The 16,940-nt window shown below is 53.3% G+C and overlaps 1 protein-coding gene across 1 annotated transcript in view; it reads left to right on the top strand.

Annotated features, from left to right (window-relative positions):
* The window catches only part of LOC122379968, a 33,773-nt gene extending 16,833 nt beyond the window's left edge, over positions 1 to 16,940 (top strand). The window contains exons 3-9 of the mRNA XM_043362672.1: positions 1,939 to 2,073; positions 7,676 to 7,860; positions 9,447 to 9,591; positions 9,703 to 10,173; positions 10,558 to 10,781; positions 15,345 to 15,490; positions 16,603 to 16,940. Coding sequence (XP_043218607.1) covers positions 1,939 to 2,073; positions 7,676 to 7,860; positions 9,447 to 9,591; positions 9,703 to 10,173; positions 10,558 to 10,781; positions 15,345 to 15,490; positions 16,603 to 16,769 — 1,473 coding nt within the window. The 3' untranslated portion in view covers positions 16,770 to 16,940. The remainder of the gene's footprint in view (positions 1 to 1,938; positions 2,074 to 7,675; positions 7,861 to 9,446; positions 9,592 to 9,702; positions 10,174 to 10,557; positions 10,782 to 15,344; positions 15,491 to 16,602) is intronic.

The following is a 16,940-nucleotide window of genomic DNA, read 5'->3' as shown; positions in this document are numbered from 1 at the left end:
GTAAAACCAATTTCTGTGTCGAGTATGGTCCGAATGATTAATGCTGGTGATAATGAGGACGAAAAGCGCCACATAATTTCGAAGTGATTAAACTGAACAGTTTGCAGACCGATTCATAAGCCTTTTTACAGCTCTGATGATTTTTTACCCATACTCGCATATAACGTTTTTTTTTTATATAAATTTAGTCCGAACTCCGAACCTTAACCCTATTCCTGGCGGGCTCCGCCGGGACAAGAAACTGGCGGGGGGGGGGGGGGCCGATTCGGCCCCCCCCCTGAGATCTCGAGAACGAAGCAAGATAGCGACAATCGGTAAACGGCATCGGATACGCACGGCCAAGATCTACAATTTTTACTAAGGTCATTTTCAGGTCAGGTCAAAGATGACGTCACAGGGGTCGAAAAAGTCAAAATGGCGGCACTAGATATGGAGAGAGTTTTTCTCGAATAACTTTCGAATTAGTCAAGATAGGAACAAACTAAGGGCATCATCGTGATCCTCTCGTCAATCCGCATCGAATGATATATATGTTGACCTCGAAAGGTCAAGGTCAAAGGTTGACCTCAGGTCACGTGACCTCGAGGTCATCATGTATATCATTCGATGCGTCTTGACGAGCTGAACACAATGAGACCATCCACGCGTCTGTATCTTGTTCCTGTACGGAGTTATTGGCCAAAAACCTTTGGTGACCTTTGATGACGTCACATGACCTCACAGCTGCCCAACAGCAAAACAGACCTCAAGGTAGTGAAGGTTGATCGTATTAGAAGTCATGTATGGTATATGGGGCCATTCCGACCCGTTTTAGTGGTAAAAACAGGGAGTTGATTTTTCCCCCATTGACTTATAATGGGGAGGTCGCGAAATTGACCTGACCTTAGGTCACCGATATCAAAATTCCGAGATATACAAATTGCACATACTGGTACCCTAACTAAACCCTGAAGAGAAGAAATTGATCGGTCAAAAACTCTAGCTCTGGCGTGATTGCAAACTTTTCTGAGGTAGCGTCACCAAACCGCCTCTGGTGACCTGACCTGAGGTCAGATCAACTCAAAATTTTCAGACATGTTGCGTAGAAGCCTTTTAGGAAAAGTCAGAAAATTTGAGCTCCCTAGCTCAACGCGTTTGGGAGATATAACCAAAAAACCTCAGGGGGGGGGGGCTCCTGAGGCCCCCCCCCCCGCCAGGAATAGGGTTAAGATAGGAAGGATTCACAAGGAGCTAGCGCTGGGTACTGTCTGTGCTGTGTCTGGGGTCTGTCTGTGCTGTGTCTGGGGTCTGTCTGTACTGTGTCTGGCTCTGTCTGTGCTCTGTCTGTGCTGTGTCTGGCTCTGTCTGTGCTCTGTCTGCGCTGTGTCTGGGGTCTGTCTGTGCTGTGTCTGTGTTGTGTCTGTGTTGTGTCTGACTCTGTCTGTGCTGTGTCTGGGGTCTGTCTGTGCTGTGTCTGTGTTGTGTCTGTGTTGTGTCTGACTCTGTCTGTGCTGTGTCTGGGGTCTGTCTGTGCTGTGTCTGACTCTGCCTAGCTGTGCCTGGCTGTGTCTGGCTGTGTCTGTGCTGTATCTGGCTCTGTCTGTGCTGTGTCTGGCTGTCTCTGGTTCTGTCTGCGCTGTGTCTGTGCTCTGTCTGGCTCTGTCTGCGCTGTGTCTGTGCTCTGTCTGGCTCTGTCTGCGCTGTGTCTGTGCTCTGTCTGTGCTGTGTCTGTGCTGTGTCTGTGCTCTGTCTGTGTTGTGTCTGGGCTCTGTCTGTGCTGTGTCTGGCTCTGTCTGGCTCTGTCTGCACTGTGTCTGGCTTTGTCTGTGCTGCGTCTGTCTGGGTCTATCTGCGCTGTGTCTGGCTCTGTCTGCGCTGTGTCTGGGGTCTGTCTGCGCTGTGTCTGAGAGCTGTATGCGCTGTGCCACCCGCTGACGGAGGACTCTGCTGTTTCCGCAGAGCGCCGGCTGGCTGCGCGCTCTGGTGCTGCTCAGTACTCTCTCCGCGGCGGCCGTATTCGCCGTCTCTGCCGCCTTTCTGACCGAGAGCGCCAGCTGGGGTGGACAGCCGCTGCTGCCGCGGGGACTGGTCGGCGTGAGTGTCCACCGTCCACTGTCCACTGTCCACTGTCCACTGTCCACTGTCCACTGTCCACTGTCCACTGTCCACTGTCCACTGTCCACTGTCCACCGTCCACCGTCCACCGTCCACCGTCCACCGTCCACCGTCCACCGTCCACTGTCCACTGTCCACTGCCCGCGGGCAGTGGAGGGGGAACAAAATTTGCCGCTCACCAGTTCACATGAATACCTCACCAGACTAGGGTTACATTGCCATCAATTTTGATATGTTAACTGCTGGTCTTGTGAGAGCAGGGAACCCAGGATCGTGTCTGTTTGTCCTGTGCGGCCACGTTTCAGCAATATTCGCTGCAGACGCCACATCAGTAAGGTGGTGGCCGAGTGCGGGGCCTCTTATTTGACCGAAGGATAGGAGATACTTCTCTGACGGTGTATGCTAGAGCTCAATAAAGAGCCGGTGGAGGTCTCTGAGAATGTCTGATGTGGGAGAAATTCGATAATCTATGTGAAAGGATAAGTAATTGTAGTAGATAACTGGTAGTCAGATAAGTCTTTCAAGCTTTTCTATTAAACGCATATTTCTGACTGAAAGTAGGAGCATCCTTGAAATGTAGCAGCCTTGTCTAATGCTCAGTAAGCGCCAGCCTCCCAGCCTGCCAGCTGTATTTCCTGGCTGTCGGTGTGAACACGGTCGGTAGCTGTTTTAATTCGCCGAGCGTCTGGTCGGCTCTGTATCGGCCGCCGGCGCGGCGGGTCGGTCCGCGCCGGAAGCGCCACTGTGCCGGTCAGCGCCAACGGCCTCCCAACGGGAGCCGGTGGTCGCAGGTGGCCACTGGCCGGGCCGGGCCGCATTAGCCCTCCGCGGGCCCGCCGGCCGTGGGATGGACTACCACCCGCGCCCGCCGGCCGTGGGATGGACTACCACCCGCGCCCGCCGGCCGTGGGATGGACTACCACCCGCGCCCGCCGGCCGTGGGATGGACTACCACCCGCGCCCGCCGGCCCGGCCGTGGGCTCCCGCCCGCCCGCGCCCGCCGGGCCACCGTAGAGCGAGCGCCGGGCCACAGTAGAGCGCCCGCCGGGCCACCGTAGAGCGGCCGCCGGGCCACAGTAGAGCGGGTGCCGGGCGCCAGTAGAGCGGGCGCCGGGCCGCAGTAGAGCGGCCGCCGGGCCACAGTAGAGCGGGCGCCGGGCCACAGTAGAGCGGGCGCCGGGCCACAGTAGAGCGGGTGCCGGGCGCCAGTAGAGCGGGCGCCGGGCTACAGTACACGTAGAGCGGCCGCCGGGCCACAGTAGAGCGGCCGCCGGGCCACAGTACACGTAGAGCGGCCGCCGGGCCACAGGGGCCGTCAGAGACCGACTCTAACCTCAGCCGAGTCGAAGGGACGGCCCGCACCAGTTCCAGCCACAGCCCCGGCGAGCAGCCGTGGTGCGCAGTGCTGCAGCGCTGGAGAGGGCACCGCGGCCGGATCGGAGCTGCCGCGGGCCCGCGGGGCGGCACTATCAGGGCCCCAGGGCCTTCCTGTTAACCTTCCAGGCGGTGGGGGGCATTTTTTGCCCCCCCCCCTTTAGTTTTGTCAATATATCTCGAGAACCGTTGCGCCGATCGTCACCAAACTTTCAGTTCTCTCCCGGGAGCAGCTAGCGCACATGGTGACCAAAATTGTTTTCCAAAGGCTACGATAGGTTGGCCGCTAATGACGTCAGAGTGACGTCATTTTTGCCATTTTCGACCCAAAAAAAGGTTTCGCGGGAAGAGCTGTCAGGCCTACAGCTTTAGAGATACAGAAAAATGTTTCAGACATAAGAGGTGTGGGATCAAAAGGGCTACAAAACTGCTATTTCGGTTTTTCGAATTTTTTGGATTTTGACCCCAAAAAATCAAAAAATAGATTTTTTTTAATATAATAGCCAAAAAATCTAAAAAGTTTTTTTTAATTTCGATAAAAACCGGAATATATGTGATAGTCCCTACCGCTTTCTATCTACATACCAAATTTGAGATCGATACCTCTTTTTTGGCCAAGTTATAGCGAAAAACTGTTAAAAATTGATGACGTCAAACTTTCAAACTCAATTTTTAGCAATTCTAGACCTCGTAGCGCAAAACAAAGACCACCATTAGACTCCCCGTGACGAGCTGCATCGAATCGATACCCATTTTATGCAAAAATATCAACTTTGAAATTTGACCTTTTTTGACCTGACCTTGACCTGACCTCCACCAGAAAGTGACCTAAACCGTACCTGATGGTCTTATAACCAACACCATTGAGTTGGAAATGAAAAACTGGCCATAAAACATGCATCGCATAACATTAGTAGGGGAAGTTGGGGGAACGCCGAATACTTTTTTTTCTGACGCCCGTAGCACGCAAGGTAGACAACATAAGCTATTCTTGTTGGCGTCATTCGAGAGGCCAGTCTTTTGCCTTTCAAACATACCAGGCGCATTTGATGAATTCGCATACCGTTAAGCGCACAAACTAAAAATATCAAAGAAGTGACTTTTTCGGCGTTGCCCCGGACTGCGGGGAAAGCCGAAAATGGGAGAAATGATCTACGGGAATGCCGAAATTGATGTTTTGCTATTTTATCTCAAATTTTATCTAGAATCCGTCAAAGCTGACACGCGTTTTAAGAGCTTGAGGACGTTTGGTGCACACTGGAAGTTATAATTGTGTGATATAATAAGAAAAGGCCAGGTAAATCATTCCTTATGGTAACAGGCCGTTGTGTCGGTTAAAAGTGTAATTTGTGTGACTAAAAATACACGTTGCTATTCTACAGCGGTAAAGTTCACGTAGCGTGCTTTAACGCGCGTAATTGCACGTTTTCGGCATTACCCCAGCCAGCCATACTTTCATTTGCAGGCCCATAACTTTTCAACGTGCTGTATAAATTTCAAATAGGCAGCACACTTATGCAAAGACGTGCTGAAGATTACTTGACCGAATTGGCCAGACAAACGGTAGCATAATGAGTAGGAAATGCAGCTTCGAAGACGCATGTAGTACAAAGGAAACGTACCTTGAAAACGCTCTTGGCGCCCTCATAGCCGAAGTATTCCGAATGACGACTGGTAACAAACATGCGATAATTGGTAGTCACTTACGCTTCAGACTTCAGAGCACCACTGACAGGTGACATCCATGTCGTACGGTTTTCGAAATATCTCGAATTTCGGCTTTGCCCCAACTCCGGCATTGCCCCAACTTCCCCTAAAGTTGGGCTCATGTGGTGACCCTTGGTGACCTTTGGTGACCTGACCTGTGACCTGACCTGTGACCTGACCTGGTATGACCAGTGACCTCTAATAGCAACATATGTACTAGACAACTGACGCCTTATCGCTGATTTTCGACAAAATGCGTTTTACTCGGTGTTATAGCGCTTTCCCTAGAAGCCCTGTGAACGGAGAAACATTTTATCTTTGACCTGACCTGTGACGTCATCGGTGACCCCGAGGTCAATGAAATTTGGTTTCCTTCGACAAATTTGACAGGGCTATCGAACGCCGTTTGAATTTTCCGGATCCGTCCAGTAGTTTCGGAGATACGGGGGGGGGGGGCAAAAAAATGCCCCCCCCCCACCGCGCGGAAGGTGGCTGGTAGGCCCACCGCCTGCCGGGTTAATGCCGACTCAACAGGCTCGGAACTGACTTCTAATCGCGGCTGCTCTACAGCTACAGCTATTACGGAACGTGAATCCACACCATTTAATTTAGCTTTATTGCTCCATTTGGCAGCCAAATGGTGCGATGACGTGCTGCTAGGACTATTTTGCGATTCGTACCGGTTTCTACAGCATGTTAATCGCTCGAACAGTGGTGGCTTTGTTTCTATTGGTTCAACACCAAATGCTTTTAACCCGCGCCGTGCTGGGGGGGGGGCGTTCTTACGCCCCCCTCAGGCTTTTCGTAAATATCTCAAAAACGGCACACCTGTTCATACATATTTCCCGCACATGTGAGAATTTCAGACCCGGGTCGTTCAAGGTCAGGTCAACAGGTCACGTCAGGTGGCATTAACCCAGAAAAAATCAAAGGCTCTCTTTGCCTACACCAAACGAACGATCACTTTAAAACTTTCAGAGAAGAGTAACAGTATATATAAAATGTTTATCTCGGATTTTTTAAATATCTGTGACCAAAGGTCAGGTCAATTTTGTGATCTCTCCAAAAGTCATCGGGAGAAAATTGAAATGCACCTTTCTTGGACGAATGTCGTTCTAAACCCTCTCTCTCAAACATCGGTTTATAGGTAAACATGACACACTGAATCTGAAAAATGCACCTGTGGCCCCTCTGTATGTCCCCGAGGTCATCTCACGTCATTTAATGTCACCAGCAGTTTTTTGACGATAGCTTTTGATAAAGACGATAGCTTTTGATAGAGCGATGAAAACACGTCAGCTGTGTTCAGCTCGATGATACGGATCGACTGATATGCAAAATAACCCTTTCCGGCCAGGTCATGACCTTGACCTGGGGTCAAATTCTCAAAATGACCTTTCAAGGTCAACGTATAGTTCATTTGACGCGCCTCGACGAGAGGAACACGATGCTGGCAAAATTAATATCGTGGCTCTCTTGAGTCAGAAGTTATTACCGAAAAACATATTTAGTGAAAACGGGTATTTTTAGAGCATTTGCCCTCTGGAGGCTAAACCGTTGACCCGAGGTCAAATCTGAGAACAACACCCAGAATAATCTGTACCAGGGCTATCGAATGCGCTTTTCCGCGGCGCTGTAGCTCTATTGGTTCCCGAGTTAGCCGTTAGCAGATTCCAAACTTGTTGAACTGGACTAAATTTGACCTTTGGTGACCTCTGGTGACCTGGCCTTTGAACTGACCTAAAAATGACTGAAGTGTTTCCGTCATTACTTTTGATGCTCTTTCGATTGCCGCCTGGCGCCTACCGCGTGTCACTACATGGGCCAGGAGCCCAGTTAGACGGGGGCGTGAAAACGCCCCCCCCCCTCCCCAGCACGACACGGAAAACTCAGGCCACCAGCATGGCGGGGATTAAATTTGTTACAAATGTTTTACTGTCAATGTGCTCTTTCATCATGCCTGGGTAAGTACACCACTGACATGTGTTTGTCAGTCAGCAAGTGTATTGATTGTGTATCAGCCGGTGTATTGACTATATCAGTAGGTGGTGTGTTAAATGTATCTGTGTGTCAGCCTGTGTGTTGACTGTGCCTGTGTGTCAGCCAGTGCATTGACTGTGTCTGTGTGTCAGCTGGTGCATTGACTGTGTCTGTGTGTCAGCTGGTGCATTGACTGTGTCTGTGTGTCAGCTGGTGCATTGACTGTGTCTGTGCGTCAGCTGGTGCATTGACTGTGTCTGTGTGTCAGCCTGTGTGTTGACTGTGCCTGTGTGTCAGCCAGTGCATTGACTGTGTCTGTGTATGTGTCAGCTGGTGCATTGACTGTGTGTCAGCCGATGCATTGACTGTGTCTGTGTGTCAGCTGGTGCATTGACTGTGTCTGTGTGTCAGCTGGTGCATTGACTGTGTCTGTGTGTCAGCTGGTGTATTGACTAGGTTTATCAGTAGCTGGTGTGTTGACTGTGTGTCAGACGATGTATTGACTGTGTCTGTGTGTCAGCTGGTGGAGGCGTGCGCCCTGTACTCGGTGGTCATGTGGCGCGGCCCCGAGCCGCCGCTCCGACTCACCCGTTCCCGACACCACTGCTGGGACGGAGCCCGGCTGACGGCCGCCGCCTGCGGCCTGCTCTTCCTCGTCTATTGCTGCCTGGCCAGCAGCGTCGCCCTGGTCCAGCACTATCAGGGGTGAGTACAAGTACCGCAGCATCCCGCCACCCACCTCTACCTAATGTGAGCACAATAAAATGCCAGATTGGTGCCAAAAATCGTAGTTCTGTGAACTTTTTGGCGAGTTGTTTTTTTTTTTACAGAATTAGTCTGGCTTTTGTCACTTTTATCTGACATCGGAGGTCACCGGTTGAGTTGATCTTCAATTCGGCTACCATACCAGCCGCTGAGCCCTGTAACAGGCACTCCTCGTGTTTTCCGGGAAAGTCGAAACTAGTTTAGGGCCACTAGCTCGCTGGCTATCGGATGCCGACCTGACGAGCTGGTCGTTGTTCCTTGCCAGTTTCCTCCCGTTGCTGTACCGTTGTTCCTTGCCAGTTTCCTACCGTTGTTGAACTTAACTTTGGATCCATTAGGGAGCCATGCAAAAGACCTAAAAACATTTCAACCGAATTCCTTTATTTTGGCCTTCAAGTAGGGGAGATCCGTGTAAGACGCCCAGGGTCGGTAAGAGGCCCCATCGCTTTTTTTACCAAACCAATAATGTTATTTATTTTTTAATGTTCTTGTAAAGCAGAAGCCCTCTTGAAACAACAACTCACGAAACCTGAGGTATCAGGTGCGTCGCAGCGACTTTTGGTAAGCCTGTTTCTGTTTTTGCCCCTTTACTTGCTAGATATATGCATCTTTATCACCCTTATATATCTGAAAAAAACAATGGCTATCAAATGCAATCTTTTCTCATCGAAATTGTCACATGTTAGCTTCAGAATAGACCATGTTCTGGTGCGCTGCAAATGTCTCATAAACCATAAATATTGTGGACGTTAAAACACTGTATTTTTTTAAGAGGCCCTCCCTTCGAGGATGATAAAACGCCCCCCGATAAAAAACGCCCCCGATGCTAAAACGCCTGCACCTGCGGCAGGCGTGGCATTCTTTTTTCAAGGAGTTTGTTTTTGTTTCTTTTTTCTGTTTCTTTTCTTAGAGGTTATAGGTACAATTTTCGTTGGTCATCAGCGTTTGGTTGTGCTAGTTTTCGCATTGTTCGAGCGCTTTGGAAGTGTTATTGGTTTCGATAACACCGTATTTGCTTAGCTTTTCGAAATAAAAGGCCTTGCAGCTGTGTTCGCAAAGCGTCTTTTACAAGTCGACTTGACTTTTAAAACGCCCGAGGGGGGGGGCGTCTTACCATACCCATAGTGTAAGAGGCCCTTTTGCAACTTTTTCCAAAATGTTAAAGTTTACGGTTTGTGTACCCCCTGGATTCATTTTGAATGCAAATATGTATGGGAAAATGATGCATGCTCACAGCGCATGCACACGTTAGCGCTTAAATATTATCAGTTGTCTAAAAATAGTAACTGAGCTTAAGGGGGGGCCTCCTGCACCACTCTCCCCTATCCTTAGCTTTTAGCAGCTCGGTCAATATACGCTATTTGCCGTTTGTTGGTGCGCTTTCCACTGGGTGTTTTGTAAGCTGTAGGGACTGGCCCTTGTGCGCTATGGTCTGGTCCTGGTTGCCGCCGTGCCGCGCCGGTCCGGCGCTCAGTGTCGCTGTGGGTGTGTGTAGCGGACCACTGACGGTACACGCGCTCCGACAGCGGCGCCGAGCGGCCGCTGTGGGCGCTGCCGGGGCTGGGCGCGCGGGGGCTGCGCGGCGCCGAGCTGGCCGTCGGCTGCTGCGCGCTCGTGGCGCTCTCGCTGCTGCTGGTGGAGCTGGCCGCGCCGCAGGGCGTCCTGCTGGCGGCGCTGGCCGCCGACGGCCTGGCGCCGGCCGCGCTGGCCGCTCCCGCCGCCGGCGGCGCGCTGACAGCGCTGGTCAGCGCGGCCGCCGCCGGCCTGCTGAGCACCCTGCAGCTGCTGCGGCTGGCGGCCAGCTGTCAGCTGCTGCTGGCAGCTGCGCTGCTCTGCCGCGCCCTCTTGGAGCGCTACGCGGCCTCAGCAGGCACCGCTGACCTGGTGAGTCCGGCGGCGGCGGCTGCGCGCCGGTCCGGCGGACGGCAGCGCGGCACGGCGCCGCTGTGCCGTCTGAAGGCGGGCCTGGGCCTGCTGCCCCAGCGGCTGGCACAGGCCGGCCACGAGGTGGCCGTGATCGAGACGGCGGCGCCGGCGCCGGCCGCCGACCGGACTCCGCTGCTGGCGGCCGAGCGCGGCGGCGCGCACCCGGCCTGCAGCTGCGGACCGCCGCCCGGCCGCCGGCTGCTGCTCAGCCACGACGCCGCAGACGACGACGACGACGACGACGACGAAACGGACCTGTCCGAGCCGGAGAGCGACGACACCGACATCGACGCCGTGGTGGCCGAGTTCCGGCAGCACTCGGTGCAGGTGGGTGACCTCCGGCAGCACTCGGTGCAGGTGGGTGACCTCCGGCAGCACTCGGTGCAGGTGGGTGACCTCCGGCAGTACTCGGTGCAGGCGGGTGACCTCCGGCAGCACTCGGTGCAGGCGGGTGACCTCCGGCAGCACTCGGTGCAGGTGGGTGACCTCCGGCAGTACTCGGTGCAGGCGGGTGACCTCCGGCAGCACTCGGTCCAGGTGGACGGGTTTTGGTCTCACTGGGAACTGATAATTAAACCGTACTTATGACTTAAAATGTTGTTAAACACACTATACTGTTGTAGCGGCACTGTGGCCAGCTATCCGGCGGTGAGGCACGCTGTGTCAGTGCGCGCCGGCCGACTGTGTGTGGCGTGTGCTGTGTGCCGCCAGTTCCGACCCAGCGCGCTGCCGCGCCTGCTGCTGCGCCAGGAGGCCACGCCGGCCTCTGCGCGGCGCGTGGCGATCGCCGTGGCCGCGCTGGTCGTCTGCGGCGCCGGCCTGGGCGCGGCGTTAGTGGCGCGCACCGCCGCGCCGCACACTGCCCACCCACTGACGTCACTCGTCACGGCGCTTCTGCTCGTCTCAGCAGCCGCCTTCGGCGCCGTCATCGCCAGGTAGGCCATCTCTAGGTAACGGTCGTTATCTCCAGGTAGGCTATATACCATTGGCTCCGTCCTCCCTGCAGTTACGTCATCACCTGGTGAGGACCGTTATCTCCAGGCAGACATGTGCATGGATCCGAGTGATGGATCTATGATCTCAGTGGATCTCGAAGCAACCTGCAGGTTAGGACCTATGATTCCATCGGATCCGGCGTGAAAAATTTTCGTGGATCTATGATCTCATACGATCTGACGATAAATCAAGGACATGGATCTATTATCTGAGTGGATCCCACCATACACAGCATTTGAAACCATGTTCTAAAGGGTTTCTTTATCAATAAGTCCCACAAAACTATGGATTATGACGTGCAATCACATACAATTACTAAAACAGAGCGTTTGTGAGTTGCAACAAGAGTTTTTGGGGGATTTCTGTGCTGTCGAAAAATAAGTGAGGATCTATGATCTCACTGGATCTCAAGCAAAAAATGAGACTCGGATCTCAATCGACAATCTACAGATGTCAATCGCGATACCAACTTTTTGATGTAAATACCAGTTGATGCTTCAGTCCTTATGTATTGCTTTATCATCAGTATTATGTATCCACACTAGTTAGGTATTAGATATTCTGAATTTGATAAAAGCTGTAATTCATTCAAGTTCCCGAGTTGGTTCTTTTTGCATTTTCCTATGATATGGTTGGTATTTGGTTTGGTACCGTTTTCTTAACCCGCGCCGGTGGAGGTCAGGGCAAGGTCAAGTCAAAAAGGTCAAAATTCAAAGCTGATATTTTTGCATAAAATGGGTATCTCTATTCGATGCAGCTCGTCACGGGGAGTCTAATGGTGGCCTTTGTTTTGCAATACGTGGTCTAGAGTTGCTAAAGAAATGAGTATCAAAGTTTGACGTCATCAATGTTGAACAGTTTTTCGCTATACGAGTAAATTAGCCAAAAACAAAGAGGTATCGATCTCAAATTTGGTATGTGAGTAAAAGTCTGTAGGGAATATCACAAATATTCCGGTTTTTCGAAACTATATTTTTTAATTTTTAACAATCATATCCCAAAAATAATATTTAAATCCAAAAATTTAAAATTTCAAGACAGCCCTGGTACTTATACATCTTTTATTTGGAAACATTTATCTGTATCTTCAAAGCTATAGGCCTGACAGTTCTTCCCGCGAAGCCTTCTTTGGGTCAAAAATGGCAGAGCATGACGTCACCACTCTGACGTCATTTGCGGCCAACCTATCATAGCCTTTGAAAGTTTTGGTCACAATGTGTAAAATTGGTGTCGGGAGGGTACTGAAAGTTTGGTGAAAATCGGTTGCAGTGGTTTTGGAAATATATGGAAAAGTCGGGTCTCGGGAGGGGGCAAAAAATGCTCCCCTCGTACCCACCAGGGCGCGGGTTTATTATCTGTCATTCACATCACTAGGAGCGAATGATATTGCTTCTGTAAATCAGTAGCGGCGGAACACCCTCAATTAAGGGGGGCACTGCCGACTTTTGGTCCCATTCTTTCCATGCAACGCCCATAGGGCTAATGTTAAAATGCCAAAATCAAAGGGGGGCACGGTGCCCCGGTGCCCTCCCCGTTCCGCCGCCTATGCTGTAAATGTGTGATATAAATTATGTGAAATGGTACGGAAATGCGTTCGCTTTTTTAAGACTTGTGATTTGTCAGTAAGGAACGTAAATAAAAGCACATTGTCTGCTCGGTATTCTGCATTCAGTAGCATGGGTGTAGTTTTCCAAAAATTATTGGGGGTGCTCAATAGCTTTCAGAAAGGCATGCCATAGTTTTTGTAGTTTTTTTAGCTGTTCTTTTTTACTGTAGCCATCAGGCATCATGCAAGAAATGATGTTTAATCGGTTCGAGAGCTTGTTTTAATAGCGCCACTGTAAAACAATTTTGGCTCACCCAATGCATTGACCCGCGCGGGGCTGGGATCTCCAGCCGAACGCGCGAGGCTGGGGGGATAAATTTTACCCCCCTGTTATCTCCCGAACTAATGGTCCGATTTGGAAAATTCAAACGCCAATCGAAAGATCTCATCACGAATAACTAAAAACATGTACTTAATTTAAAGTTTGAGGTCAATGTCAAGGTCAGGTCAAGGGTACAAATTGCAAGTTTCTACAGTATCGGCCTTGCACCGTATAGTTGCCGAAGAATGGAGTCATGGACTGAGACTGATAGCCCAAAACGTGTTTGGGCCTGACCTTGGCCATAAGTTTGGCAGGCCAGATTTTGTACTGGACCATTTTGAGTCAACTTTGAGAAATACATAACGTACAACGGTGGTAAAATCGTTGCTATAGGTATAACACAGTTTACCCGCTCCGGGTGTGAGGGAGGGATGTGGGGCAATGAGTGCACTGACGTGGCGCCCTCGGAGGGCCGGTATGGGATTAAAGCTCAGCTACGCTAAGGGCTTGTGTGGTGCCTTCAGTTCGACACCTTTTTTAAACCCCACATCTGCTCTCCCGTGAATTTCCGGGAGGCACGAAAGATCTCCTTTTAAAAGTGTCCAATCGTCCGATCCTGATCAAATATGTGTGTTCGTAGGCCTGTTCTGGTATTGCTTTATCTGCCAAGACAGACAAACTTGAGAAAAATCGAGTGATTGTACCTTTTTTGAAGGTCTCTAACCAACTTGTCTGAAATTCACCGGATAACAAATGTGGGGTTTAAAAAAAGGTGTCGAGTTATCGGTGGCACCCTCAGAATCACCGGCGTAAGGCCCTCAGAGCCGCCGGTAAGGGAGGCACCGGTGTGGGGCCGCCATGCAGGTGCCGGTGTGGACGATCAGAGGTGCTAGTGTGATTCTCTCAGAGGCGCCGATGAGGGTCCTTACAGGCGTTGCTCCGGGCCCTCATAGACGCTGGTGTACAGCCGTTACAGACGGGTGTGGGGCCTTTAGAGCTGCTGACGCGAACTCTCTACAAGCCGGCAGGGGGTCTCAGTGACCGGCAAGGGGTCCTTAGGGCTTAGGCCGGCAGAAGAAGTCCTGCACGGGGTCCTAAGAGACCGGCATGGTACTGTCAGACGCCGGTGGGGCCCTCAGGGTCACCGTTGTGGGGCCCTCAAGTCATCAGTGGGTGGCCTTTAGATGCACAGGTGTTGACTGTTGGGTCCTCAGAGCCGCCGATATATAGGGCTTTAATAGGCACTGGTGTAGACACTCAGTTGGGGGTGTGAAACGCTCAGAGACACCGGTGTGGGCCCTCATAGGCACCGACGAGGGCCCCATAGTTGCCGTTATGGGGCCCTTAGAAAAATAAGTGTGGGACCATCACAGGTAGGAAATGCCCCTAGAACTGTCCCCTCAAAGGCCGGTAAGACCTCTCAGAGGCCAGTAAAGGCTGAAGTAGACTCTTTCCGCGTTCAGGAAATCGCATGCGAGAGCCTATTCAAATACATTGTAATTCCTCTCGCATCAATCGCTCGCGGGAGGTGCGTGCGATTGATGCGAGCGTGCTTCCATGTATTTGAATAGGCTCTCGCATGCGATTTCCTGACTGCGGAAAGAGTCTGTTTCAGGCTTAACAGGCCTTTGAAGACCACCGAGGTGTCCTTAAAAGCCGCAAGAGGCCCTCAGAAGTCGGCGTGGGGCCCTTATGGAGACGTTAGTGTGGCTATTTAGGGCCCATGAGGTGCTCTAACGAGCCCCACGGGGCCCTTCTGAGTAGAAATATGGGCATCGTTAACCCTCAGCGGTCAAATGGCGCCGCAGGGCCTCTCGGACCCGAGGGTCCCTTTGAACTCGATGGGGGGTAGGCCGTAGGGGGTACGTACTACGTGTCCCCTTAGACCCCTAGCTATGCCACTGTTTCATATGCATCATGTCAGGTATTTTAGGCTCGCCCCCCCCCCCCCCAACTTGAAAATGGTTCCCGGGCCCCTGATAATATCAGATGTAATGTTAACACAAATGTCATGCATCTTAATTTGTGGTGATTTATTCAATGTATATTCTCTTAGTCACTGAATTGAGTAAGCATAGTATTTGCATGATTCACTGGGCTCATTACAGTACTAGGAGATGGACATTCTGATTATTGAGGGCCTTGAGTCAGCTGGGAATGTTTTGAGGAGGCTGGGGGTGCTTTAAGAAGGCAGGGGGTGCCGAGCTCAGGATTGGGGGTGCTTGAGCACCCACAAAGAGATATAAAGTTACGCTTATGTTCAGTAGGTAGGTACTTACATACCTACATATTCTGCCCGGCACCAGCGTCACCTACCGAGTACAGACAGATGCTTCCATGTTTGTGGATATAATGTTTACCCGTCGGCTTTCCCGCAGGCAGACATCAATACTAATATCGTGTATGTACTTTGCCAGCCAACCGGGTGTGCATACTGCGAGCGCCGACTGGTGGGTGTGTGCTGTGCCGACTGGTGTGTGTCCCGTGTACGGCGTCCCCAGACAGCCGTGGTGCGGCTCCTGTGTCCGACTGATGTGTGTCCCGTGTCCGACTGACGTGTGTCCCGTGTCCCGCGTCCCCAGACAGCCGTGGTGCGGCTCCTGTGTCCGACTGATGTGTGTCCCTCGTCCCCAGGCAGCCGTGGTGCGGCTCCTGCCACGCTGAGCTGCAGGCTCCCGGCTGTCCGTGGCTGCCCTGCGCCGCGCTGCTGCTCATCCTGATCGGCCTCGTCACCCTGCTGCAGCACGTGTGGGCGCCGCTGGCAGCCTGCCTGGCCGCAGGTAGGAGGCGCCGGCGCCGCCCAGCCGGGCGCTGCAGCCACCGCCGCCAGCTCGTGCTGTGTTCTGTTACATTATGGTACCAGCACTCCACTCGTGTGTCTTTTGTGTCAGATTGGGTATGACGTGAAGGCTGCATGGTACATTATTTTCATTTGATGTTAACGTGTTTCGACAGCAAAGCGCTATAGAGCGACCAGTCTTTTCCTGGAGCGGATACAAACTGCTACAGTAGGCTGTTGGAATCAGTGTTCCTTCCCAATTCCTTTTAGTGGGCGCGAGTTATGTAAGCTGGGAGACTAGGAAACGCTATTGCTGGAGGTCATGGCGGTTCGAATATTTATGTCCGTCTACTGAGATACCCGGGAGGGGGTGGTGGGGTGGTGGCTGGGTCCGCTGACGGCGGCCCCGGGTCCTCTGACGGCGGCCCCGGGTCCTCTGACGGCGGTCCCGGGTCCTCTGACGGCGGCCCCCGGGAGGGAGTGGTGGCTGGGTCCTCTGACGGCGGCCCCGGGTCCTCTGACGGCGGCCCCGGGAGGGGGTGGTGGGGTGGTGGCTGGGTCCTCTGACGGCGGCCCCCGGGAGGGGGTGGTGGGGTGGTGGCTGGGTCCTCTGACGGCGGCCCCGGGTCCTCTGACGGCGGTCCCGGGTCCTCTGACGGCGGCCCCCGGGAGGGAGTGGTGGCTGGGTCCTCTGACGGCGGCCCCGGGTCCTCTGACGGCGGCCCCCGGGAGGGGGTGGTGGGGTGGTGGCTGGGTCCGCTGACGGCGGCCCCGGGTCCTCTGACGGCGGCCCCGGGTCCTCTGACGGCGGTCCCGGGTCCTCTGACGGCGGCCCCCGGGAGGGAGTGGTGGCTGGGTCCTCTGACGGCGGCCCCGGGTCCTCTGACGGCGGCCCCGGGAGGGGGTGGTGGGGTGGTGGCTGGGTCCTCTGACGGCGGCCCCCGGGAGGGGGTGGTGGGGTGGTGGCTGGGTCCTCTGACGGCGGCCCCCGGGAGGGGGTGGTGGGGTGGTGGCTGGGTCCTCTGACCGGCCCCCGGGAGAGGGTGGTGGGGTGGTGGCTGGGTCCTCTGACGGCGGCCTCGGGTCCTCTGACCGCTGCTGTCGGCTCGGCAGGGCTGCTCGTGTACGCGGTGCACGGAGCTCGGCCCGGCCGGCCGGAGCCGGGGGTCGCCGTGCTGCAGCATACGGACCTGCTGGGCCTGAGACCGCTGGGCGCCGGAGCGGCGGCCGGCCGCCGGCCGCCGAGCCCGCTCCACGACACCGAGCCTCCCGGACAGTGACGGACACACACCGGAGAACAAAACGAATCTCGTCTACCTTAGTGTTGGAGTGACTTGGGAACTGGGCCGTGGAGGGATGGGCAATGATCATTGTCCACCCCCTTGAAATGTATTTTGTATTTGTGTATGACGCTACCAGGCGATCGTAATACAGATGATGCCAACATTTAA

The sequence above is a fragment of the Amphibalanus amphitrite genome, unplaced genomic scaffold (assembly GCF_019059575.1).
Source record: "Amphibalanus amphitrite isolate SeventyFive unplaced genomic scaffold, NRLGWU_Aamphi_draft 000088F_arrow, whole genome shotgun sequence".
NCBI lineage: Eukaryota > Metazoa > Arthropoda > Thecostraca > Balanomorpha > Balanidae > Amphibalanus > Amphibalanus amphitrite.
This window is presented reverse-complemented; position numbering and strand designations above follow the sequence as displayed.